The sequence below is a fragment of the Caretta caretta genome, chromosome 4 (assembly GCF_965140235.1).
Source record: "Caretta caretta isolate rCarCar2 chromosome 4, rCarCar1.hap1, whole genome shotgun sequence".
NCBI classification, from domain to species: Eukaryota; Metazoa; Chordata; order Testudines; family Cheloniidae; genus Caretta; species Caretta caretta.
In genome coordinates this window covers 149736365-149763389 of record NC_134209.1, presented here as the reverse complement: position 1 = coordinate 149763389, position 27025 = coordinate 149736365, and the positions used below count along the sequence as shown (strand labels likewise).

The 27025-nt window shown below is 42.2% G+C and overlaps 1 protein-coding gene across 7 annotated transcripts in view; it reads right to left on the bottom strand.

Annotated features, from left to right (window-relative positions):
• EXOC6B (exocyst complex component 6B) overlaps positions 1-27025 on the bottom strand; it is a 456321-nt gene that overhangs the window by 148908 nt on the left and 280388 nt on the right. For 4 of the 7 annotated variants that reach the window (XM_075128155.1, XM_075128156.1, XM_075128159.1 and 1 more), the window contains exons 17-19: positions 18570-18704; positions 14728-14907; positions 8244-8273 (exon numbers count right to left, since the gene is read on the bottom strand). In XM_075128155.1, the coding sequence (XP_074984256.1) occupies positions 8244-8273; positions 14728-14907; positions 18570-18704 (345 nt within the window). The remainder of the gene's footprint in view (positions 1-8243; positions 8274-14727; positions 14908-18569; positions 18705-27025) is intronic. The other 3 variants (XM_048846428.2, XM_048846429.2, XM_075128158.1) reach the window with 1 other exon arrangement.

Below are 27025 nucleotides of genomic sequence, written 5' to 3'. Positions count from 1 at the left end.
CTAAAGTTTGAGAACCACTGGCATAAAGGGATCCAAATCCATTATGAATTGCAGATACTCATCAATGAGAGACAGCGAGAGTTTGCCCCTGTGAAAAGTGAACTCAGGACTCGGCACTCGTGAGGCCTCAGCTGGAGTTCTGTGTCCAATTCTGGGAACCACACTTTAGGAAAGATGTGGATAAACTAGAGACAGTCCAGACGAAAGCGACCAAAATAAGAGCTTTAGAAAACTGGACCTATGAGGAAAGGTTAAAAAAAGCTAGGGGCACGTTTAGTCTGAGGAAAGATGACTGAGCCGCGATCTGATAGTCTTCAAATGTTACGGGCTGTTATAGAGGGGATGGTGATCAATTATTCTTCATGTCCACTGAAGGTAGGACAAGTCGTCATGGGCTTAATCTACCACAAGGTTCGATTTAGGTTAGCTATTAGGAAAAGCTTTCTCACTCTAAGGATAGTTAAGCTCTGGAACAGGCTTCAAAGGAGGTTTGTGGAACCCCCATTACTGGCAGTTTTTAAGAACAGGTTGGACAAACACCTGTCAAGGATGGTCTACTTTGTCCTCCCACAGCACAAGGGGCTGGACTAGATGATGTCTTGAGGTCCTTCCAGCCCTACATTTCTGTGATTCTATGACTTTGGATCCATGCATACGCAGATGGAGTGGTAGTTAATGTTTCAAAAGTTCCACACCCCCCGCATCAGGTAATCGAACCCCGGTCTCCCATGTTACAGGCGGAGATACTTACCACTACGCTAATGAGGTGTTACACATGCAGGATCTAGCAAAAAGACGTGCAGTCAAAATCCAAGGCTTTTCCCTTGCGTTTGTTGTGTTGTCTTAAAATCAATGTGTGGCTTTTATTTTTTGAAGGGAAAATAAACAAAAGGAAGGGCAGGAGAGGAGGGAAGTGTCTTGGAATATAGCTGACAAGACTGACCAAAGAACAGTTTCTTCAAAGCATTATGTATTAGTATGTGAGTACGTGCTTAGGCACAGATATTTCTCTGCAAAGCCAGGTCAGTATTTTGATACTAAGTTAGAGTCTGGAAACCATTAAGGCTACCCCTATGCAAATACACAGAGCAACTGCTTAATTCCAAAGAAGCTGTGTCATTGAACATACCATAGGGTCTAGCACACAAATCCACAGTAAACGTCACAGTGGATAATTCTGGAATAACCGGTTTCTTCCTAATTTGTGTCACTTAGCGATTGTCTTATTGCCTTGAAACACCAGGGATTGTATGCCTTATACTTTTTATCCTACCTAATGTCATTGTGGATGTTCTCATTCATGTAAATGTCTAACCATTTTTTGAACCCTGCTAAACTCTTGGCTTCAGTGATACCTAGTGGCTGAAATTTCCACAGATTATTAATACAATCTGTAAGAAAAATTATTTCCTCTAGCAGTTTTGAATTTTCTACCTTTCATTTTCAATTGTGTTCCTTTGTTCTTGGATTGGGAAAATGGTAAAAGGAAGCTCCCAAACTGTCTTCTCTAGATCATTAATTATTTGGTACACCTCCATCATCTCTCCTCTTAATTACCTACTCTCTAAACAGAGGATGCTGTTCTGACCTATAATGCACATGTACATGCTAAGACTCTTGATTTTTTTTCAAAACAAAGAGGGTGTAGAGATTACTGTGGAATTAGCTTTCTTAGTCCTGATGACAGGAGTGTAACCCATCTGACAGCCAAGAGTAACACACATGGATCCAGAAGGGTGGTCTATCCAAATCCTTCCTGGATGGATGATGGAGACAACAGGAGAACCACAAGGTCTGAGGTAAGAAGGAAAAGCAGAGGGAAATAAAAAGGATTTCCCCCTGAAATTTGTAGTACTCTAGGTGCAAAACTGTAACCTATTTCACAAAGAAGTGAAGAGAATACAAAGATCTCCTCTTCATCTTTGATTGTTTTTAAAGGGTTCATAGAGATGATACTGTCTGAAGTTCAAAATGAGGGTGGGAACCTCTGACTATATCTTGGGAGCTATAAAACTAGGGACTTGAGTTTATTGTTTCAGTAGATGAGGATGGATTTAAAATTTCAGATACAGAGCCCATTTTCTCAGGTAAGTGGTGTTCTCCTGACTATAAGACATGGGACCTGGAAGCGTTCACATCACAACTGGTGCTGACTGACACTCTTGATGCAAGTCTCAGCTGAGAAGCTAAGGACTCAGTGAGCCATGGCAATGGAACTCCCTTCTCACCTTCTCAAGTGGTGCCTCTGGAATAGGGGTGAGACACGCTGCCATGGCAGCATGAAGGAAACTCGCATTGCCTATTCTCCATGCTGTAAACTGGACTGTGGAGAAATAAGGGATTTCTATCTCTTGAGCTGTCAATAGGACACTTTTCCACAGCACTACATTCTTACACAAACAAAACTTAAGGAAGGAAGGTATTGTGGATAAGGCTTCTGTCTCAGACTCAGGAGACAGAAATTCTATTCCTGGCTCCACCACAGACTCACTACGCGCATCATCTTGCTCACTCATACTAGAGAGAGGACTCTTACCCTGCCCCACAAAGGAGCTAAGAGACTAAATTCATCATGTCTGTCAAGTGCTCTGAGATTTTTGGATGAAGGTGCCAGGGAATTATTGGAGAAACATGAAGGTTCAACAGTTGGGGTCTCCAGTCACCTATGACTGAAAAGCATTTCAAATAAAAAAAGATTTCATTTCATGAGTCTGTTTACATGTGGAAAGTCTGAGGCCATATACAGTTCTTCTCAATCCCATTTACACTACGGAAAATATTTAGGAGAGTTAAGTCTTTCACTGTTCAACTAGACTCCCTCTTGTTCTCTAAGTGAGTGAGACTTTCTGAATGGGTCTAATTTGTTTCAAACCATTCATCCATTCCATGGCCAGAAGGGACCATTGTGGATCTAGTCCAACCCTGTATAACACAGGCCAGAGACCTGTCCTGAAATAATTCCTAGAGCAGAGCTTTTAGAAAAATATCCAGTCTTGATTTAAAAATGGTCAGTGATGGAGAATCTACCATGATCCGTGGCAAGTTGTTCCAATGGTTAATTACTCTCACTGTGAAAAATATACACCTTATTTCTAGACTGAATTTGTTTTGCTCTATCTTCCAACCATTAGATCATGTTAGACCTCTCTCAACCAGATTCCATTATCAATTTTTTGTTCCCCATGTAGGTACTTATGAACTCTAATAAAATCTTCCCTTAATCTTCTCTTCGTTAAGCTAAATAGATTGAGCTCCTGAGTTTACCACTATAAGGCATGTGTTCTAATCCTTTAATCATTCTCATGGTTCTTCTCTGAACCTTCTCCAATTTATCCACATCCTTCTTGAATTGTGGACACCAGAACTGGACACAGGATTCCAGCAGTGGTCACACCAGTGCCGAATACAGAGGTAAAAGAATCTCTCCACTCCTGCTCAAGATTTCCGTTTATGCATTCAAGGACTGCATTCGCCCTTCCAGCCACAGCGTCGCACTGGGAGCTCATGTTCAGCTGATTATCCAGCACGGCCCCCAAATCTTTTTCAGAGTCACTGCTTCCCAGGAGAGAGTCCCGCATCCTGTAAGCATGACCTAAATTTTTTGTTCCTAGATGTTGACATTTGCATTTAGATAGAAACATCCCCAGTGCCCAACCATTATCAGTGACCACCATTCCAAAACTGAAACCAGAAAACTATATGACATTTTCATGCTGCTCTTGTGTGACTTTTATTTTGTCCCATATTTGCTTTGGGAGTAGTATTCTTTCCATTGGAAAAAGGCAGATTTTCCATTAAATACGAAGCAGCTGCCATATTGGAAACAAAATTGATTAAGCGGATTTTTTTCCCCTAATGTATACTCAGAGAGCTCAAACCGTGTTTTTTTTTTAAAAAGTAATCTTTATTACCTTAACTGGCAGACATTTTGCCCTGACAAACCAGCAGGAATATATTATAAAAAAAACTGCAACAACTTTAGGAAACGATCTTAAAGTATTATGTGAAAGGTGAAATACTGACAGCACTTGATAATGATGTTCTGCATCCACCCACACAGCAGATACTTTACATGAAGTGGCACAAGGTTCCCCATACGTAACCCCTGTTGATGTGACTAGTTCAGTCTCCTTGTGTATTTAGACTTCTGACTATTTGCTGAGATTGTCAGAAAGTGGGCAACATGGTCTTGTGATGAGCACGAGTCTATTAGGACTGGGACCGAGACCTGACTTACGTCACTGATGGAGGCCAGACTCAAACTAGTAACTTAGAAGCAAAAAAGCACAGTATCCCATTTCCAATCCCATGTGCCATCAACTCCCTCTTGACAGAATTTCCTTTCTGAGCAGGGTTTGGAGAACTGGCTATAAAGGACCAGTGAACAATATGACGGGCACATAACATTTAGACTCATGTTACATTTTTATAAGAAACAAGTATATAAATTCAAACACAGTTTAAAACATGTAGAAGTTACACTGGTAAGTGCGGTAGCGAAGGTATTTGGCTCGGATTTTAGCTTGGTTCACTCCACTTATTACCACTCACAAAATACGATGAAAAAGGTCCTTCTAAGTTTGAGAATCGAGCTAAAACCATTTAAGCACCTTGCTTGCCCTCTATTATGTCTAATCTGGACTGTAAGGTCTCTTAAAAATAGACTTTTAAAGATGCTATGCACACTTACAGTGCTCCATAAATAATGATTAATCACAGTCATTTCTATAGTGCTATTATAGTATTTGATCACTCCAATTGTTGTTGAAAAGAACAACAACTCTTAGTGCATTTTCTGCGACAATATTGTGAAAAGGGATTCCAGAAACACCAAAGAGAAATCTTTTACATTTGAAGATCTTGCTCCTTCCTCTAAGGCAGATTGGGCTGCTCCTGTGGCTACATGTAGCTAGATAGCGAGGGCTTTTGAAGCAGATGTGGTGTTAATCAGCATTCCTTTTCACATACACAAGGGCAGTCTTATGAGATTTAATGTGACCAGTGCATGAAATAAGAGAAAAGCGTATAATTGCAAAGTCTATTGTTTCACTTAAATTTGAGCCTAAAGGGAAAACACTTCAACTCCCATTAAGGCTTTTGGAAGCTGTGCACTGGAATTCTGGTGCAGGAAACAACAAGCATGTTTGAATCCCTTACCTCTGAAGACGGGTTTTCTATTGCTAATTTCAAAGTTTCATATGCCTGGTTTTTCTATTGCAAAACTTTAAGTATATCATGTTTTTTTTAAAAACTACTCAGTCTGTGAAGTGAACCCAAAGCCAAACATGGCCAATGTAACTAAACAAGTCACATCTAGGTGAATATGAACATGCTGGTTTAAAGGATTTTATGGCACAGGGCATTTTGGCTTCAATTACTTTTCAAAGTACTGAGAGCATACAAGAAACCATGTAATTATAAGATAACTTTTTACCCAGCCTCTAGTTAACCAGCCCTCCCCAGGTTAACCAAAAGTCAGTCTTGTCCCTGGATAATTCTTCTTCTAAAAACCCTTTATAAGGACAGGACAGTAACACATGGACATCAAACCAAAACAGGTGAGGCAGCCCAGCAGTGCACAACCAGGTAGGTGACCCTGTTCCAGTTCACAATCTCCATCTCTTGCTCCCAGGCCCAGCTGGGTTTCAGGGGCAGTATGCCCAAACTCACGGGAGGTTTGGTCCTGCACCCATTCAACCCAATGACAGTTTTCGCACTGACTGGAACAGGAGAAGAATCAAGCCGGGGAGGCAGGGGGGAGACATATGGAAAAGAGTACACTGACGACTGCATGGATGGTATTTCAGAAACTTTGCATTGTCTCATCTTCACTAAAATGTAGCCATGTTTGCCTTTGTGTCCCAGACAAGTTACATATAACGTCTAATCTTCATCTTTTTTTCTGTCCACACCAACATGCTATAGCCATGCTATGGCATAAACCTAGCTGGTTCCTAGGTTAAAACAGGATTTCTTTCTGTCTATCCAGACAGGCAAGAGGAAACCGTGTTATTTGGGATGACTATTGTCCACAGCCACCTTTAAACCCGGTTTCAGGATCTTTGAAATGCTGTAACTTTGCGCTATCAGGTTTTATTTTAAAAATTATTTTTTAAAATGCACACTGCAATTAGTGATCTGCTCAATCAATTAGTTCAAACTACCTACAGAACAAAAAATTAGAGAGTTACAGGAAAAAAATCTGTGGCAGTTAAAAACAAATCAACTAAAACCAGTTTAGTACAGCCCCACCATATGAAGGCATTCCTTCACTCCTCACACTTTGCAGGGGACTTACAAAGATTATTATTCACCGATTTAGCTTAATGACACTAATGCACCCCCCTCCACAGGAAGCTGACTCCATAGCGGTCTAAGCACTGGATTACATTTAAAGAAGAAATATATTATCTGGCTTCTGAATAGTAGAAGTCCTAAAAAGCCAGAAGCTGGACTTCTTGTCCCTTAAAGTGCACTGAGGATAACCCCAGGCTGGATCAAAAACAAGACAATAACCAGCACTGCTTCTTTAAATCTCATAGGAGGGGAGAGGGTGCTGTCATCAGAGAGGCACCCCTCTCCTGCAGAGGCAGAGTATGCAGTGGCCACAGCACTCAGAGTCCCTGCTGATGCAAAGGATGAGCGACTGGGATCAGGAATTGAGCCATCGCTTTGATGGAATCTAGCCTCAAATTGCTTTAACAAACCAATTTCTTTTCAGAAGCTGGCCTTGATTTGAGACCTACATGTTGACTTAGGAACCCCAAGGTGTCCGAAGGCTGAGGCACTCAAGACATAGCTATGCTCAGTTTCCAGGAAAGGGGGTATGTGCATCCAACTGCATCATGAACTGTCACTACTAGTGTCACAGCCAACAGGCAGCTTTAATAAAGAGCATGGGTTAAATGCAGAAGCTTACAGTTGGGGTAAATACTACAGCTTAATGTGTACTATCTTACACCAGAGAACTGAGTAGAGCAGAATTGTGTCTACAATAATGAGGTGCACTTGTTAACACGTGCCATGGCTTGCAAAAATTGGAACAGAAGGTAACTAGAATGTAGTTTGTTTGTGATCTATCCATGAAAATGTCTTAGTTTTTCTACTGAACATGAAAACAAGCATAAATGACAACAATTAGAGGCATTCATTGAACCAGAATGCAGGTCCTGGAGGTCAGCTTTGCTTTCTTTGCGCTAATCCAAATAGCGTGATAGTAACATCAAGAAGAGCCTGCACTACTCGTTGAGAAAATATTCCAGCGTTATAACCAGAGGGGAAGGTTCAGTGGTCTAAAGCATCAGGCTGGGAATATCTAGACTCTGTGGAACCACAGGTTCAAAACCCAGCAGGGTCAGCTGTACGAGGAAGACACATACTGGGAAACATGTAGATTACAGCGTACGTGGGAGAGGGTTTTTCAAATAAGATATTAAAAACAAAGGCCAAGACTGCTAAGTGGAGATTAAAGACCCCCATGGTACTTTTCTTCATAGGAATTTGCCTCAGTTTATTTGGCTAAATGACCCCTCTCCCCATTACAGAGAAGGGCGTAGCAGGCAAGAAGCATACCCCAGAGGTGAGTGCATTTCAATAGCACTATATACATAATATCTATATTATTTATGATGTACTGGAATAAAAGGCACCATTTAAATGGAGATCTTCATCATTAGTTCAACAATTTGGGAAGCGTTCATCTTTCGTAAGGTTGCTGCAACCCTGCCACTTGGTGCCAGTATACTCACTGCCTCTGCCTGTCGTACTGCGGATATCAGCTCAGGACAAAGCTTGGTCCTTGGTCTCTGAGCAGTGCTAATGGGTTTGGGAGGAAGTACTAGCCAGTCCACCGTGGCTAGAAGGGCTGCTGCAGCCTTTGAAGCAGGTAAGGGATCCTGGCAGACTAGGTTTATGGGCGACAGCTCACTCTCATAGTAAAAAGATGCTATGTCAGTGCTCCACGTATTGAACCGAGAGCGCCTTGTAGGTCAGGAAACCTGCTTCTTCACTGTGCTCCGACACACTCTATTTATTCACTTTCTGATAATAAATGGAGGGAAAATCGTACATTCTGGCAGCAGCGAAAGGGTTAAACGTCTACTCTGAAACATTAAGCTTTTGGCTGCTTTTCTATTTATCTTCATCCCTCCCAGAATACAGACCTTTTCTGGTTCAAATAACCCTCTAATATTTGAACTGCGAGCAGAACATACTGAATGCATACAACACACAGTCATACTCACCGACATTGTAGAATGGACATCTACATCCCCCTACAGAGGACAACACAGGGAATTTAAATCAAATGCATCAGAGAGCAAAGGAACAGTGTGAAATGTAGTGAGGTGGGAGCAGTTCAGGAGTACCGTGATCATCTCCTACAACAAAGCTTACTCTTTAAACGAGACTCTCACTAAAGCTGTCACTTCAAAAACTTGACAGCATATTAAAGAACTGCACACACATTTAAATTGACACCCTTATCTCAGTACCTCACTATTATCTCAGTATTAAGCTACAATATAATGAAGTTTTTAGGGCTCATATTCTGTTTTCATGCCAGATATTTTCCACCAGGACACTGTAAGATGAGCATCTTGACCAAAACAGTCAAGGCTATGCCTACAATAAACCTCAGATTTGTCCTGAATTTACTTCCATGCACTGTTTTCCTTCTTTCAATATGTTATGGAGGCAATGTTTCATCTACTAAAGCAACATAGGAAACCATTTTCTTTATAAGAAAAATCTACCTCTCTTTTAAAGTTCTCTCTACAAAACATGTGAACTGCCAGAATCACTGCGTTTATTTGCAACTGCAAAGAGATGTCGATACAGCTAATGGGGCACTGGACAAAGCATCCCAAGCAAAGAATCCATACAGTTTACACAGTTACAGCTGAAATCTGTGTTCACCATCTGGCAAAAATAAACACACAGGAAAAGACTCCCTGTGCAAAGAGTTCATGCTGAATTGCTTGAGACTGGAGAGGTTACAGTTGTAGGATTGCTGAAAGATTACTTCCCTTTCCCAGGTCACTGTCACCTCTTGGCCTCAGCCGATTACCTTCCAAAGGAGGTTATCAAGATACAAGACTAACAGAGGATTAAAGGAAACTTAAAATAAAAACAAAACACACCCCTTTCCCCAACTCCCGTCCCCGCCCCCAGCAAAAAAACATCCTTGCTTTGTTAACCTGACAGCTCATTGTAGGTGTTGACACAACCCTCCATCTTTGAAAGGCTTAAAGTCAACAAATCAGTGTGTTTGGAGTAGCCTTGTCAATGCGATTTACATTAGCTTGTCTAACAAGAAATAAAAACAACAATCAGCCATCGTGGACAAAAGGCTTTTTCATTCATTCTCTTGAAAGCGTTTTGCACAAAATATTAATCTGTTTAAACTGTGGTCCTTTGCTCCCTAAAGAGCGGGGAAGCCACCTTTTTTTTTTTTTTTTTTAGCAAAGCATTTTATTAAAACTTTTACAGAAGGAGAGTGCGCTACCTTACCAACAGTGAGGCAGGCAGCATATCGTAACTAACTCGCACTTGCTAATTCAGAAAGGAAAGAGCCTCAGGGCCAAATGTTAGCTGTGCTTTTATTCCCAATACCATATTATTTGTTTTGAGACGTTTAGTGCACTTAGCAGACCATTTTTAAATTGTGGCTATAAACCACCATGGAAGTTCTGTGCTGTGGTGTTATGTGCCAGAGTCTGGATGGCTTAACCACGAACTCTTCACCCTGCAACATGTGCTAAAGACATGCTGCTGGGTCCTGGCTCCAATTTGCAGTGCTGCATTTGCCATCTTCCCAAACTAGCAGAAAGTTAGGAAGGAATGCAAATATGTCCTTCCCTAAGCAGCCCTGTCCATCCTAGCCATCAATACACTAATCTGTGCTCTAAAAATCCATATCTAAAGCCAAACTGCTGTCAAAGGATGAGAGCAAAAAAACTAACAGAATCCAGGGAATTCAGCATTTAAGGAAATTGCCATTTTCCTTAGAAATACCTGCTACTGTTTCGCTCTCTCCCAATCATGATAGATGACTCAGTAGAAACTACAATAGACACTTCCCTCCCATTATCCCCGACGAAGTCCAAGCTGACACCGTGGAGTTGAAACTGGAAAATACAACTTGAATGTATGAGAACAAAGGAGACATTTAAAGTTCTTTTTAAGTTCTACTAATTTGTAATACTTTGGGTCAATATTAAAATTTTACCTTACAGCTATCGTGAAAGTTTAGGGTCTCTTGTGGATTCAAATCAGAATTACATGACCAAAGCCCAGCTCTCAGACCAAGATTTACCCTGCGTACTGTTCAGAGTTACCACTTTAATTTTTTCAGCAGAAATGTTGACTTGAGGCACTTGGGTTCTGCAAGTAGATCTGATCTGCTGGATGCTTAGAGCCCTGACTCTGCAGAGACTTCGATACACAGGAACAGTCCCATTTAAGACAATGGAACTACTCACATGCATAAAGTTAAGCAAGTGAATAGGTCTTTGCAGGACCAGGGCTTCGTCTCAGGGTTATACTTCAGGTCTGGTCCTTTTTGTGTAACTTTTGTGTAGCCTTGGGAAAATTCTGCATGCCATGGTGAGTTTCTTTGATCAGCAAGCAAAACATTACAAACTTTTATTAGGATCATCATGATGAAAGGCAGGCAAGTTGCTTTTGAGTGTGGGCTGGTAAATTTTCATGAACATTTTCAAGGGTTACTTTAATGCTTACCATTCAACCTGTCTCTTGCTATTAGTCATTTCCAGAGACTAATGTTGACTTTTATTCTGGTGAATTTGAAAAGTTAAAAAAATTAGTGGAGAATATTTGTGATGTTTTTAATTGTGTGAATTCAAGAACTGTGAAAGGTGCCTGATCAACAACCCTGGGAAACAAAGTAACCGCAGAACAGGAGCAAGATGGCCAGGGAAAAGGGGCTCTTAACTCAGCATGTCTCAACCCTGTTTTGCAGGGCCATTTCTATCAGTGAGAGGAAAGTTCACTCTCCATGGACCACTCAATATTTTACTTCTCTTATTAAGCAGCTAATAGTGTGCAACCATGATGGTAATTTTGGGGGGGAAATTGAGACTGCAAACTCTCTTCACACAATGCACCAACACTCATCCCATGGTAGTAATATTCTGTCAATAATGACTTGGGCTGGATTCAAACCAGCAAGCTAGAGGTGAAAGGCTCTATTATTCCTTAGCAATACTCCCACATATACCTATAATTCATCTTTTTTGTTTAGTTGTTTTCTCTTTCATCCATATTCTTCTACAAAGTACATACCGCTTTTGTATTGCTTCTACATACTGCTTTTATACAGGTAGACTTGGGATTTCTTTTGTGCATAATGGTTGATGTTTTATTTGAAAACAATAAAACAACCCACTTAGGGCATGGCTACACTGGCAGATGTAGAGCGCTTTGAGTTAAACCAGCCTTCGTACAGCGCAGTAGGGAAAGCGCTGCAGTCTGTCCACACGGACAGCTGCAAGCACACTGGCGTGGCCACATTCGCAGCTCTTGCAACAGCCACAGAGAGCAGTGCATTGTGGTAGCTATCCCAGCATTCAAGTGGCTGCAACGTGCTTTTCAAATGGAGGGTGGGTGGGGCGGGGCATGACAGGAAGTGTGTTGTGTGTATGTGGGGGGAGAGAGAGTGGGTTTTTGGGGGGCTGAGAGCATGTTGGCATTCTGTCTTGTAAGTTCAGACTGCAGCAGACCCCCCGTCTCCCTCTCCCACACAGCATTCCACAGTAATGGTTGCTTTGTCTCGGAGCAGATAAGCAGCCGGATGTCAGAAACGGAGCTTTCAAAGGGCATATCCGCATTCCTACAGCGAGTTCAAAACAATGAGAAGCCACTTGACTTAAGGGGATTATGGAACGTTTCCGGAGGCTGATCAGAGCGCAGTAATGCAACACCTCATTCACACTGAGGCCCGGGCATTTCAACCAAGGCACACCAAGCGTTAATCTTCTCGCCAAGATGAAGTACCAGGAGCGCTCTAGCCGTGGAGTCAGAGCGCTCTACGTGCCTTTGCCAATGTGGACGGGTAGTGAGCTAGGGCGTCCGGGGCTGCTTTAATGCCCTCTAACTCACAAGTGTAGCCAAGCCCTTAGAAACAAAGCAAAATTATGGGATCAATCAGGAAAACCCATCAAGAATGGGAGAGAAAAGAGACCAAGGCTAACAATGAAGTCAATATACTTTAAGTAAAGGATTTTAAAAAAACAAAACCAGGATATATACAATGTCACAATTCTCCCTGTCTTTAACATTGGCTACAAGTTACAGAGGAACCCTTGAGCAACTTAGAATGAAGGCACAGTCACACGGTTCTTGTAAAGAACATAGCTTTGAAATATCAAAAATTCCACACCCACCTCCCCGTACAAACTAATTAAGCCAGATCTGCAGCATTACAGATCACACTTTTAGATCTGATTAACTATCTCCCACACCTCCACAGGGCAGTTGTGAGGATTCGGTTTTGTATGATGCTTTGAGGATAAGGTGCTATATACGTGCTGGCTCAATGTTGTTAACTTGTTACCTGGCATCCTCACTGTTAGGAAAAGCAGAGTGACTTTTTGAGCAGCTGGGTAGTTTTACATATATTAGATTGATAGAGAGGTTGCTTCTGCCCGCCTCAATCTTTTTTTTGGAGTAAGCAGATGCCTTCCCTATTCCCAAAACAATTTTGATTAATTTGAAAAGGAAACGTTAAAGTTTTAAGGAAGATAAATCACTCCAGATCCATCTCATAAATCACTGCGGGCATGTCTTTCCTTCTTTGCAGCCCCACGTTAGCCATGCTTAATGCTCCAGTGAAAAGACACCCTGTCAGTCAGGTCTACAGCAAAACACCACAGAAGCTGAGGATGAACAAAGAGGGAGTTTCTCTCCTTACTGACAGTTGTGTGTGTGTGAAAGGGTTGAAGGAGAAGGGGTATGTTGCAATGATTTTGTGGACACTTATTTATTTTCCCAAATAAATATTCATTTGGATTCCTACAAAAACATGCCTCTCCTATCACCCCAGGTGCTCAGGCATTAAAAACACCAATAAAGCATCCAGACTAAACTGAGAAAGTATGAATTCTTCTTACTTTTTACTGTACCATCTCTACCTAGCAAAACCTTACTTTTGCTACCAGCTAACTGAATTACTCCGCTAGTTCAAGCAGTAGAGGTATGTGCTATGGGGCTGAAGGTCCAGATACAAAACCTGATGACAACCCATGATAGAGGTCATTGTACTTATATCTAGATCCCTAGTAAGAAGACATCTAGTAGTTAAAGAATCCAAATGGGAGCCAGCAATCCCCAAATTCTAAGTCTGGTTCTGATACGAGTCCCTGTCTGGCAACTGACATGTCACTTCTCTATCTACGCTGCAATATGGGATGGAGTCATTTTGAAAACATAGGTGACCCAAAAGGAAGAGATGGGTGAAAACTCTCCAATCTCTCTCCACCACAGCCCAATCTCTCCCCCAAAAGTTAGTTGCGATGCTTATCATTCCCCCTTCTCACCTCATTCACAGTGGTGTCTTCAAATCTGATTAACTGGAACAAATCCTTCTCACCATGCCTCTGGCTGTTTCTCCTTCCCTAGGAATCAGAACTAATTCCCTTCCAGCTGTCAAATCTTCTAGACACCACAACAAGGACCCTTATGGGATCCAAGATGCCAAAGGCGTGGGATTTCAAAAAGGTACCACTAAGGGTTTGGCTTTCATATTGGCTAAATGACACTGACGAGTGGTCTAAAACCTTTGTAGTAGTTCAGTCAGAGAGATGAACAAACAGGATGAAGCTAAGACAGAGAGAACTACAAATGCTTAAGGGTCAGCCTTTTAGTCTATATAACGGTTGATGAGATTTAACAAACTACGTGCCCAGATGCCACTGAGTTGGGCAGCTACCAGAGTGAATGATAAGTAGTAAAATGAAAGCGTGAAAAGATGTAACCACATGTAATAGAAATACATTTTTCAATTATTTTGACATTTCAAAGTTCTACTGATGGAAATTATTACCAGGGAGAAATCCAAAGGACCCAAAATAAATTTTAACCAAAAAGGAGCTCTTTGTGGATAAGTGAAAATGCCTGATTATTAAGTTTACTTTACTAAATAGGATATTATACTCTTCCAGGTCAACAACACAATTCAATGGATAATGGGATGATTTTTCTAGAAATAAGAAAATGCAGGTGTATTGTAAACAGAGAAAAAGCTACTCTCTGCTATATGATGCAGAGCTCTATTTTGAACTGGTGACATTATGAGCACATGGTTACAAAATTTGCAAATGAAAAACTCAAAGGCAAAATATATTCTCAAACGTGGTACCTTTTCTAAAGTAGTCACTTAACATTGATTAAAATAAAACTATACCTCAGTTGTTTAAAATCAAATTTAAACCAAGTACCTCGTTAATTATATCCCTTACCGTATTTTTTATTAAATCAACAGCTCTATACTTTTCTCTCAGACTTTAAGGAGCGGTTTTGAGGGAGCCCCCCGAGGGAGCCTGCCTTCCGATAGCTCTTGAAATGCCTTATTTGAAAAATCAGTTCTGTTCATGACAACAGCACAACATTATCATGTACACTAAACTTCGAACAGCCCAAAAGTTCTACAGTGGCATTAGAACCCCCATGCACTCCCAGTTTTCAAAGAAAGAGACCACTGTCACTTACAGGTAGGTGTGTGAACACAGAAAAGGTGCTGCGCAGGAAAGCAATGAGATCTACCAGGTAATCGCTGGCTTTGCTGCCCGGTTCAGCAGCCATCCAGTCATAATCTGCCAGCTGCAAAAACTGGTCTATCTTCTGGTTCAGATTAGTGTAAATCTCTTCCTCTGCAGCATGGCGGGCATCCTGGGAAACAAGAGAAGACTCCTTAAAATGGGACGGGAATGAAATCAGCCAACTTAGTGTACAGAGCATGCAGTACTGTGCACCGGTTCAACACACTCCACATTAGTAAGGTAACACAAGATGTGGTGTCACAATCATAGTTTCAGAGTAGCAGCCGTGTTGGTCTGTATCCGCAAAAAGAAAAGGACGACTTGGGGCACCTTGGAGACTAACCAATTTATCTGAGCATAAGATTTCGTGAGCTACAGCTCACTTCATCAGATGCATTCAGTGGAAAATACAGTGGGGAGATTTATACACACAGAGAACATGAAACAATGGGTGTTACCATATACACTGTAACGAGAGTGATCAGGTAAGGTGAGCTATTACCAGCAGGAGGGGGGGGGGGACCTTTTGTAGTGATAATCAAGGTGGGCCATTTCCAGCAGTTGACAAGAAAGTCTGAGGAACAGGGGTGTGGGGGGGTGCGAAGGGGGAATCAACAAAGGGAAATAGTTTTACTTTCCGTAATGACCCATCCACTCCCAGTCTTTATTCAAGCCTAAGTTAATTGTATCTAGTTTGCAAATTAATTCCAATTCAGCAGTCTCTCATTGGAGTCTATTTTTGAAGTTTTTTTTGTTGAAGAATTGCCACTTTTAGGTCAGTAATCGAGTGACCAAAGAGATTGAAGTGTTCTCCAACTGGTTTTTGGATGTTATAATTCTTGAAGTCTGATTTGTGTCCATTTATTCTTTTACGTAGAGACTGTCCAGTTTGACCAATGTACATGGCAGAAGGGCATTGCTGGCACATGATGGTATATATCATATTGGCAGATGTGCAGGTGAACGAGCTTCTGATAGTGTGGCTGATGTGATTAGGCCCTATGATGGTGTCACCTGAATAGATATGTGGACACAGTTGGCAACGGGCTTTGTTGCAAGGATAGGTTCCTGGGTTGTGGTTCTGTTGTGTGGTGTGTGGTTGCTGGTGAGCATTTGCTTCAGGTTGGGGGGCTGTCTGTAAGCAAGGACTGGCCTGTCTCCCAAGATCTGTGAGAGTGATGGCTCATCCTTCAGGATAGGCTGTAGATCCTTGATGATGCGTTGGAGAGGTTTTAGTTGGGGGCTGAAGGTGATGGCTAGTAGCGTTCTGTTATTTTCTTTTTTGGGCCTGTCCTGCAGTAGGTAACTTCTGGGTACTCTTCTGGCTCTGTCAATCTGTTTCTTCACTTCAGCAGGTGGGTATTGTAGTTGTAAGAACTGCTGGAAATGACCCACCTTGATTATGACTACAAAAGGTCCCCCTCCCCCCAGCTCTGCTGCTGGTAATAGCTCACCTTACCTGATCACTCTCGTTACAGTGTGTATAGTAACACCCATTGTTTCATGTTCTCTGTGTATATAAATCTGCCCACTGTATTTTCCACTGAATGCATCCAATGAAGTGAGCTGTAGCTCACGAAATCTTATGCTCAAATAAATTTGTTAGTCTCTGAGGTGCCACAAGTGCTTTTCTTTTTGTAGTCATGGTTTGTGCTTCATTAGCTTCCCTTTTTTGTCCTACATGCTGTGTAGGAAATCTTCCTTTTTTCTACCAGTCTAACTGATAATACTTTTGCATTCTCCCATTAGCAGCTCCGTTCCCTTTTCTAACGAGGTAACAATGTTATTTACTTGCAAGTCAAAGCAGGATTGTGGGCTTGATTTTGGCCTCTTAAAGTCACAGAAAAATAGTAATTTCTGAATACACCACATAGTCCTTCCAGTTATTACCTGCACCTAGCAAGAGGTTTCCATCCACAAGGAAATATTATTCTGGGACAGCCATGCAGAGAAATGCATTAGCAGAATCTATGGTATTTATATTGAGCATTGGTCTGGATGAGAACTGGTTAAAAGATTTTGTACAGTCTAAAATTTTAAACATTTTCAACACACATTCTCATGGTGGCCAGACCCTCCCACCCTTACTAAATATTTAAGTGCTCACTCATGCCCTGTGATTATCTGTTTACACAATTCCATTCCACTGGAGTTTTGGGTTCAGATTTTCAAGGGCAAATACATGATTTAGCCACACAACTCCCATTAAAAAGAACCGGAGTCGCGTGGCTAAATCCCTGCAGTGGACTCTTCTGCCTAAAATGGAACCAGTGTTGAGATACCATGCTGGCACGGTAGGCATTATGTCATTATGCTGGTTCAGGGGAAGCGGATGGAGCTGTGCTGAAGGGCAAGGCCAGGAGGGGGCGAGACAGACAGGGACTCTGCCAGACACCACTGAGACAAACAGAAGGATAAGAACAAATAAGTTTCAGGACATGCTACCTGTCTCTGGATCATGGAAAAGAAGAAACCTCATTTTTGTTAGATCATTCATATTGATGTATATAGTTCTGTAAACATCTCAGATACCACCAAGATAGGTATGCACGCTAGTTAATCCATCTAGAGGACTGTGATCAATTGTTCTCCATGTCCACTGAAGGTAGGACAAGAAGTCATGGGCTTAAACTGAAGCAGGAGAGATTTAGGTAAAATATTGGGAAAAATTTTCTAACTACTCTAAGGATAGTTAAGAGGTTGTGGAATCCCCATCGCTGGAGGTTTTTAAGAACAGGTTGGACAAACACCTGTCAGGGATGGTCGAGGTTTATTTGGTTCTATCTCAGTGGAGGCGGCTGGACTCGATGACTTCCCAGGGTCCCTTTCAGCCTGACATTTCTATGATTTCTATTATGGTTACAGTCTTCTTATAGCCTAAAATTTACAACTATGTAAACTTATGGCAAGAGAGCCATCAAGCAAACAACTGCTCTCAAGAACAAATGCAGGAAGCTGGTATCTAAGAGAATGGCTTGAAATTCGGTGGATGGTTGCGTCCATGGCTGATGTACTGTAGGAGAGCCAAACCCAGCAGCGTCCTCCAGACTGCTGCTGCTTTACTGTATAAATGAAAAAAACGGCAATGATGTTTTTCCAGCATCATGCATGTTGGGTCTTCCCTGTACTACAACCCTATCGATATTAGTTCACCATTTCACAGAGAAAGCCCAGGCCTGGGCAGCTTTGCTGTTTGGGAAAAATTCACTTACCTGTCTATTGTGTTCTCGAAAGCTTACCCATCCATGTATTTTTGGTGAAGTAGTATACTTCCTACCATTTGCTTGTATGAGGGACTGTGTGCTAGGGGCACTAGGGGATGATAAAATGCCTTAGTGGTGGCAGACACTTATTGATGATTTAGTTTTGCGGCTTTAGAATGCTACAGCAAAAAGGAATTTGCGTAGGTCACATGCACTGGGAGCACAAACAGAGAGAAACTCTACCCTATCTTTTGGAACAATATATATGTGACTAATCTGGTAGTGACTCATTTGTTATTGTTTTCCTTGCTGCTTTGTTACTGTAGGGTTGAAGATAAACACTAAATTGCTGACAATGGGTTTTTTTTTTTGTTGTTTTTAAAGAAAGCAGTATTAAAATAATTTGAAAAACAACACATATTGAAAGGATTGCACAGACTTTATAAAATGTGCAAAAAGATTACTGTGGAAGTTTCCACACACATTTCGCAGCACAAATTTATTTGTGGACCATGCACAACTCACACATGGTGTATCTACAGTCAGACACAATCCACAGAACACCCCTAGGTTACCATGGTTTTCTCACCTTGAAGGTGGTAGTTCCATAGAGCTTGGTAGTATGGACAGTCTCCGGGAGTACGCTGGTGATATTGGTTATGAATTCTTCTAGGAACTTGCAGGATTTCTCCAAGTGAGTCGTATTTATGATAATCTGCACAAGCTGTGAAGGCAAGGAGATGTGTCAGGTGCGGCTTGTGTTTTTAAAGTAAGGTGTATGTCGGACTAATGGATGCCAAACCAGGGCGATCTGTCATCATGCTGGACACTGCACAAACGTGCTGTACACTGCTAAAGGCTAAAAAAAGATTGTCCTGTTTTAACATATGAAATTTAAATAAAAGCTCACACTTGAGAAAGTAATTTCCCATGACTTTTGCTAATACCACAAAAGACTATAATGAATTTTATAAACTCATTGTTCATTTTACTACAGTTCAAATACCATTAAAATATAAAGGGTTACAGAAGATAACATATTTCTGGTCTAACATGGTATCTGTTAATAAACCCTAAATACCCTGTATTCTTGAGCAACAGCTCACAAAAAAACACACAATGGCATTTAGAAATGAAGCCACAGATGGTTCGATGATTAACTATCAACTGATAAAATGCCTTAGCAAAAGATCCCCTGAAGTTGATACAGCTCAAGCATTGCAAGTTTAGGGCAAACTGATCTTGCTTTTGCCTCTGATTCATTCACAGATAATTATTTAACTTTGCAAATAACTTATTTAGTTCCTTATTCACATTCATTTCTCAGACAGGAACGCTGTCTTCTTGCAAATTGCCTCGTATTTCAGATGCGATATAAGCAATAATGGAAAGGGTCTAAGAACTTCCCATTTATCCCCGATGCCATGCTAAAATATCTTCTGGGATATTTGTGCCATTTTGCTGGAATATTAGAATTCAAAAGTGACATATTAGAGAGAAAAGGAATTGGACTTAGGACACCAGGAGAATGTGTGTTCGCTGTAGAATTTTAGAACATTGGTCTATAAGTATTCAAGACCATTTGCTTTCAAGCACCAATGATTCGGAAATAGGCAAAGTCATATTTGACAGGGTGCTACTCCCTCTCTCCCTTTGCCCATAATTAGGTTATAATAATTGATTTTTACAATTCAAATCACACAAACCTTCACACCAAGTTTCAGTAATACCAACTAGGCTGAATAGACGTGCATAAATGAGCAATTCCATTTCCTCTTGTTTATTACCCAGGCTTCTAGCATTGGTGTATAGGCAAGTAAATAACTTGATCATGTCCCTTGATGACTTAACTAATTTTAGAGTGGTAGCCGTGTTAGTCTGTATCAGCAAAAAGAAGGAGTACTTGTGGCACCTTAGAGACTAACAAATTTATTTGGGCATTAGCTTTCGTGGGGTAAAACCCACTTCATCGGATGCACATGCATAATAAATTTAGTCTCATCAACTTCATTTTATTCTAAGTGATTTGTTCTCCCTTTTGATCTTCCCATTTTGTTGTTACTTTAACACCCTCTTGATTAGTCTAGCCAGCCTGCTCCCTAGAAGATTGGTTGTCCTTTTACAGAGATGGAAGAGGTCATCCAAACTGTATAACTCATTCTCCCCACAGAAAATGGACATATGTTCCACAAAATCAGACCCTCTAATTTTACACCACTTACCTAGCCAGCAGTTCACATCCAGAATCTTCTGCCTTGTGTCCTCCTTTGTTCATGGGACAGGACGGATCTCAGAGAAGAGCTCTTGGACAGTCTTCTCCTTCAGCATCCTTCTGTCTGAGCTCTTGGAAGTCAGCTACTATCTGTGAGGTATCCTGCCACGTAGTGTCATTATTCACCATCGCCAGGGGGTCCTTGCCCATTGTCTTTAAAAGCTTACCCAATTTTAGTCACATCTCATATGTTGGCTCCTGGAAGACAGCACACCATTCCATTGTCCATCTGGGTCTTGCAGAAAACATTCTTTTCATTCTTAGTACAGAATCCCAAACAACGATTGTCTGTCTTCATTGGACAGTTGGAGATCTCTTTCTGGGCACGTCTGACTGTCCAGTGGGTTGGGCTGAGCAGCCATCCCCAGGTACATTCCATCTACTTTCCTTTCCATTCAGCCAGCTGGATCTTCAGAGATATTTTCTGCAGATTCCACACTGAGGACCTGCTAAGGATTGGATTCTTCTAGCTATGCAGAATTCCTCCTGGTCCTCTTCCCTCTGGTAACACAATCTGCCCATCCTCATCTGCTTCCAGACATGGAGAATGCTCCCTGTGTGTCTTCCCTCGAGTGCTTATGAAGTGGCAAGCTTACTCTCTGGTTTCCACACACACTGGTTCCTTATAGTCAACTCCTTTCTTCCTTGAATCTGTAGTGGTGAGGCTTTTCAAATCTGGTTGTCCAAATTAAACAAATGATAGCTCTTTTCTCTGTAGTTCTGTAATCCCTTGTGTCCCTGTTATGCATTTGCTTAATCCCCCTCTTTACTGCTAATGGCTGCCCCATGGTCCTTTGTCTCTTGGTGGGAGATCAAAGCACACATGCTTTTAATCAGTGCTGCGTAAATCAACAAGAAGGGCGGGTTCATTGTCTCCAGTGCAGTCCGCTTAGTATTTATATGGTATATCAAAGTGAGAAGACATTTCAATTTACCAGGCTCAGTCCCACAGGCCTCCACCACGTTCCTACAAAAAACATTTCTACAACCTGACCTGGTACTTACCTTACATTAACTGTGATTCTTTGAGATATTTTGTTGGTGTGGATCCTTCTTATGGTGCACATGCACTTCATGCATGCAAGATCGGAATCTTTTGACCAACACTATCCACTGGGGCTGTGATTGTGTCCTGCATGTCCTCGTGCCCCCTCACCCAAGAGCCTCTAAGAAGAGTGGCCCTGACCATCTCTTTGATTCATTGCTAATTCAAAATCCCAGAGAGCTGGATAATGAAGCTGATGGGATGGAGAGCAGCTGTGAAGTTCACATGCGTTAAACACCTTGGAGATCGACAGTTACCATTATGTAAATGACCTTTCTTTTTTGAGTCTTTGTCCATGTTGATCCTACTTATGACAACTAGTTAGCTGTTCCTAGATTAACTGGACACAGGTCTGAGGAGTCCTACTACAGCTAACTAAATAAGTATTGCAGAACGGCTCTCCTGAATTTGGCATCTGGCCTAGTTGCTAAATCCAGGGCATAATGCTTGGTAAAGGCATGAACTAAATTGTATGTGAGCCCTGCAGAACTCTGATATAGGAACATTTATTAGGCATGTAGAAGAAATTGTATGGTCTCTAGTTGAGTGGGCCCTGATGCCGCCTGAGGAGAGGGGCATATCTGTTAGTTGGTAACAAATGGTGATCCACTTGGATAATATCCGGAAGAGATGGCCTGACCTTTCACAGCCTTCTCCAATGCCACAAAAAAATGGCATAATTTCCTGAATGGCTTGGTCCTGTCTAACTGATAAAGAAGGGCTCTGGAAACATCTGAAGTATGGAACTTGATTTTTCGCAGGTCTGAATGTGGTTTGGGAAAAGAGAACAGCGAAGCTGCTGGTTTGCTTTAAATGAAAATCAGACACCACTTTGGTAAGAAAGTTCTGATGAGGTCTCCGCACACCTTATCTTATGGAAAAGAGCGGAAGGGGTATCTGCTACTGATGCTTTCTCTGCAGGACGGGGCACCATTCACTTGAAGGTTTAAACTAGTGTAAATGGTGAATTCTCTGTAAATTGAAGTCTTTAAACCATGATCTGAGGACTTCAGTAACTTAGCCAGAGGTTATGGGACTATTACAGGAGTGGGTGGGTGGGGTTCTGTGAGCTGCAATGTGCAGGAGGTCAGACTAGATGATCATGATGGTTTCTTCTGGCCTGAAAGTCTATAAGATGTTTAAATTTTATAGAGGGGACAGCCATCACAAAAGTGGTTTTGAGAATTAAATGGTGTAGAGAGTACTTGGATAAGAGTTCACTGGGGAGTTCCATGAGGCCCATAAGAACTACATTAAAGTCCCAGGCAGAAGTGGACTCTCAAACCAGTGGAATTGTACCTAAGTGGACCCTGACAGAATTAATGGTGAGGCCTGATAGCTTAAGAAGATGTAGTCCAAAATCCTGGGACTAGGGTTTAAAGGGATGAGACCATGTGATGAAGCCCAGATGGGAAAACCTTTCCACTTTGAACTGTAGACTGATCTTGTCTCAAGAGGGCTTCCTGCTCTACATTAGAATTTTCTTGGACCTGTGCAGAGCAATCCCGGTCTGTAGTGCTCAGACACTAAACTTCCAACCTATCAGATGTAAAGATGTTGGGTTTGGATGGATAATTTGTCCTTGATTCTGAGAGCGTATATCTAGCAGATCGATGAGAGCTCTCACTAGCTATGTGGACAGATGCAATAGGTCTGTGAACCAATACTATCTGGACCAATAAGGGGCTTTGAGTACTACTGTGGCCACATCCTACATTTTCCTTATGACCCTGGGTGTTAAGGGAATGGGAGCAAAGGCACAGAGATGGTTGAGACAAAGGGGTTCGGAAGGCATCCTGGAAGAAGCCTGCGCTGAAACAGAATGATGGACATTTGCTCCTGGTGGTGGTGAACAGATAAATTATGGGGGAGCCCCATCTGTGGAATACAGGTTTGAGCATGGAGTCTTTCGGTGACTGAGTCCTCATGAATGGTTGAGATGAATGGCTGAGTACTGCCTGCTGTGGTAATACACCAAATTGTTGTTTGCTCCCAGTAGGTAAAGAGCCTTGTAAGTTTTCCCATGAAGATGGCTTGATTGGTTCTTGACAGAGGGAACTGAAAGGGCACCCACTTGCCGGTTAATATAAAACACTGTAGAGGTGTTGTCTGTCAGGATCTGCACCACTATGGTTCCTTTCAGAAGCAGTAGAAACATTCCACAGGCTAGTTCAAATCACCCAGAATTTCAACACATGGATATGCGGGGGAGGGACTCTTTCCAGAACCATATGCTTTGAATCTAGGTGTTTTAGCTGGGCCCCCCAATCCGCTATGGAGACATCTGTAATCAGGGTCACTGCGGAAGGAGGAGTGCAGAATATTTCTTTGCAGACAATCTTGGGGCGTCGTCCAACAGTCCAGAAAAGCTAGTAGAGTAGTCCGTACCACGAGATAAGTGTGCTTATGATGTCTGGTTGATTGGAAAACAGACCTCAGGCAGCTCCTGAGAAGGCAGAGGCAAAGTCTGGCAAAAGAGCAGGATGCCACATGACCAAATAGTTTAATGTTTGCAGTGTAGGTCTCTGTGTAAGCTCAAAAGCTTGTCTCCTTCACCAACACAAGTTGGCCCAATGAAAGATACCTCATTCACCTTGTCTCTCAGAGATTCTTGCTGCTGTTGTAGAGTTTCCCCTGAGGTTGGACATTAGGGATGTGATGATCTCAAAACCTGTAGCGATGGAGATATGCCTCCAGCTTGGAATCAAGAAGAGCCCCTATACATTCTATGGACAGAAATGAGGGATGACCCAAATAGCCTGAGATAACCTGCTTTAATATGGAAATATAACCCCTTCTGACTGCACACCCCTAGTTGTCACCTACCACCCCACACTGGAACCCATATGGGGTATCATTAAACAATTTCAACCCACTCTCGATAGGGACCACATCCTGAAAGAAATCCCTCCTGGATCTCCTCTTCCAGCCTTCAAACAACCCCCCAACTTTTTCAAGTTCACAATCAGAAGCAGGCTCCACACAGACCAGGACACACCAACTCAAAGTAGAACCACACCCTGCCAGAACAACAAATGCAAAACCTGCAGACATATCACCACTGCTTCAATGATCAACACCCCCCACAACTCACCTTTCAAGATACATGCATTCTACACATTCCCATCACAACACCTGGTGTACCTCAATCAGTGCACAAAATGCCCTGTCACCTGTGGGTGAACACTTTTCACAAAGCAAACACTCTATATCTGACCTATCCGTCCTCATCCTCAAAGGAAACCTGCACAACACCTTCAAAAGACGAGGCTGGGAGTTTAAATTTATAACTTTGCTAGACACTAAATATCAGGGCCTGAACAGAGACACTGGATTTATGGCTTATTATAACAATCTATAACCCACTAAATTCCCCACAAGCTGCCTTTTTCCCCTCTTTCCTTCCTTTCCCAACTATGACTGGAGGGATGTTAACGGGCCACTTCACCTTGAATGGCCCCTAGAAATGTTAACTACCTATGCTAAATAATCTGTTCCACCTTATATTTAGCTGTGATACTCTGAGTAGGTTTCCCAGATCTGAAGAAGAGCTCTGTGTAAGCTCGAAAGCTTGTCTCTCTCACAAACAGAAGTTGGTCCAATAAAAGATATGACCTAACCCACCTTATCTTTGTAATACACACTCAGTCCTAAAAATGGAATATGCTGAGGAGTGTGGACAGGGCACTGGATACACCCTAGGGGGATTTGTCTCTCAGAAGCCAGTTGTCCTAGAATGGGTACATGGTTATACCTTGCTGTCTCACACGGACTTCCACTACTGCCACCAAACTTTTTGTGAACTCTCTTGGGACTGCAGACAGGCTGAAAGGTATCAGTGGCGGTTGTGTCCCACTGTAAACTGGAGATATTTTCTATGGACTGGATGAATTGCTATATGAAAATAAGCATCCTGAAGGTCAAGAGACACAAACCAATGCTGAGCTCCCAGAGAGGGGAGGATGGAAGCTAGCTAGTATCACTATTCTGACACAGTCTGTGCATGAATTTGCTCAGTTGCCTTAGGTCCGGGACATGATGCATCCCTGCTTTTATTGGGGGAATATGAAAGTAGAAAGAACAAAAACCCTCCCCTCTGAGCTCCTGAGGTACTACTTCTATGACTCCTATTTCAAAAAGCAAAAGGGAATGGGGATGGGTGAGGGGACAAGAACAGGAAGCAATGGTCTCAAGTTGTAGTGAGGGAGGTCTAGGTTGAATATTAGGAAACACTATTTCACTAGGAGGGTGGTGAAGCACTGGAATGGGTTACGTAGGGAGGTGGTGGAATCTGCTTCCTTAGAGGTTTTTAAGGCCTGGCTTGACAAAGCCCTGGCTGGGATGGTTTAGTTAGTGCTGGTCCTGCTTTGAGCAGGGGGTTGGACTAGATGACCTCCTGAGGTCCCTTCCAACCCTGATCTTCTATGATTCTAGGGGCAAGGGCTGGAATTATATGGAGTAGACTTTGGTAACAAACGCTAATATCCACTGGTCTGAAGTAATTCAAGCCCACCCTGAGAAAAACGGTAAAGGCAGCAATGAAAAGCAGGATAAGGAAGGTCCTCAGGTGGCACTGGTACATGGCTCTCTACATGAATGTCAAACATGCTGTCTGGAAGATGATGCAGGGGTGGGGATTAATAGAAGAGGAGGGGGCTGACTTGTGGAAGGAACTAGAGATTTACTCTTAGAAGCTGCACTTCAGCTAAGTGCCTAAGTCACTTTTGAAAATGGCACTTGACTCCTAAGTGACCTGGGAGCTTTTGGAAATTTTACTCAATCTGTGTGACCCTCAGACACATTCTGAGAAACAGCGTAAAGGCTCTGAGATCCCCAGATGCAAAATGCAATGCACTATCATTTTATAAACACCGGCCAATATTTGTCCTACATAAGAATGAGCATCGGAGTGAAGAACAGAGAAATAGTTTCGAGACAGTGCCAATGTCTTTTCCTACTTTATCCTGACTAAAATGGGGCGGCAAGAGTTACCCATTTAGACCAGAATGGAAAAAAGGGGAAACTGGCTACTCAAACTGTATGTTGCTAAGTGGTATAGAGCAGGAGGGTGACGCCAGCCTTAAGATGAAAAGAGTGCCAAAGCAAAACACTGTAGGCAGGCAGCTCCTGCCAAATTAGACCTTTATTTTAAATTGGAGTCATTAAGTCTGAACTGTCGTGACCTGTAGGCATTTCCTGTGGAATCCCACTTCAGCTTCCAGAGACGCAGTGCCAAGGCAGCTGAACAAACCCTCCACCACAGCACTCTCTCAACCACATTATTTTCTTCTCCTGGCATCACCTTTCCTACGCCTCAGAGTGGAACACACACCACATGTCAAGCTCTTCTCTAAGCGGGGGGGAAGCAGTCTGAAGGGACTCCTGTGGTAAGTTAACCAGTCAGCTATTAAGCACTGTTCACAAAGTCACACGAATCAAATTGCTATGGTTTAAAAATACACTCACAACAGAGGATGTTTTTTTTCCAATGCATAGGGCAGGGCATAGCTCTACATTCCTTACTCCCAAGGACACCCTGGGGGGTAGGAGAGGAGGAATATGCCCCCAAGGATCAGAGACACTCCCCTGTGCCAGAGGGCAGCAGGGCAAGGGTGAATCCCAGTTGCAAAATTGAAAGCACATACAGGGATAAACCAGTTCTGATGTGATGAAATTCCCCCAGATGCATCCACACCTTGGATGTATAATTGTTCCCAAAACACAAGAA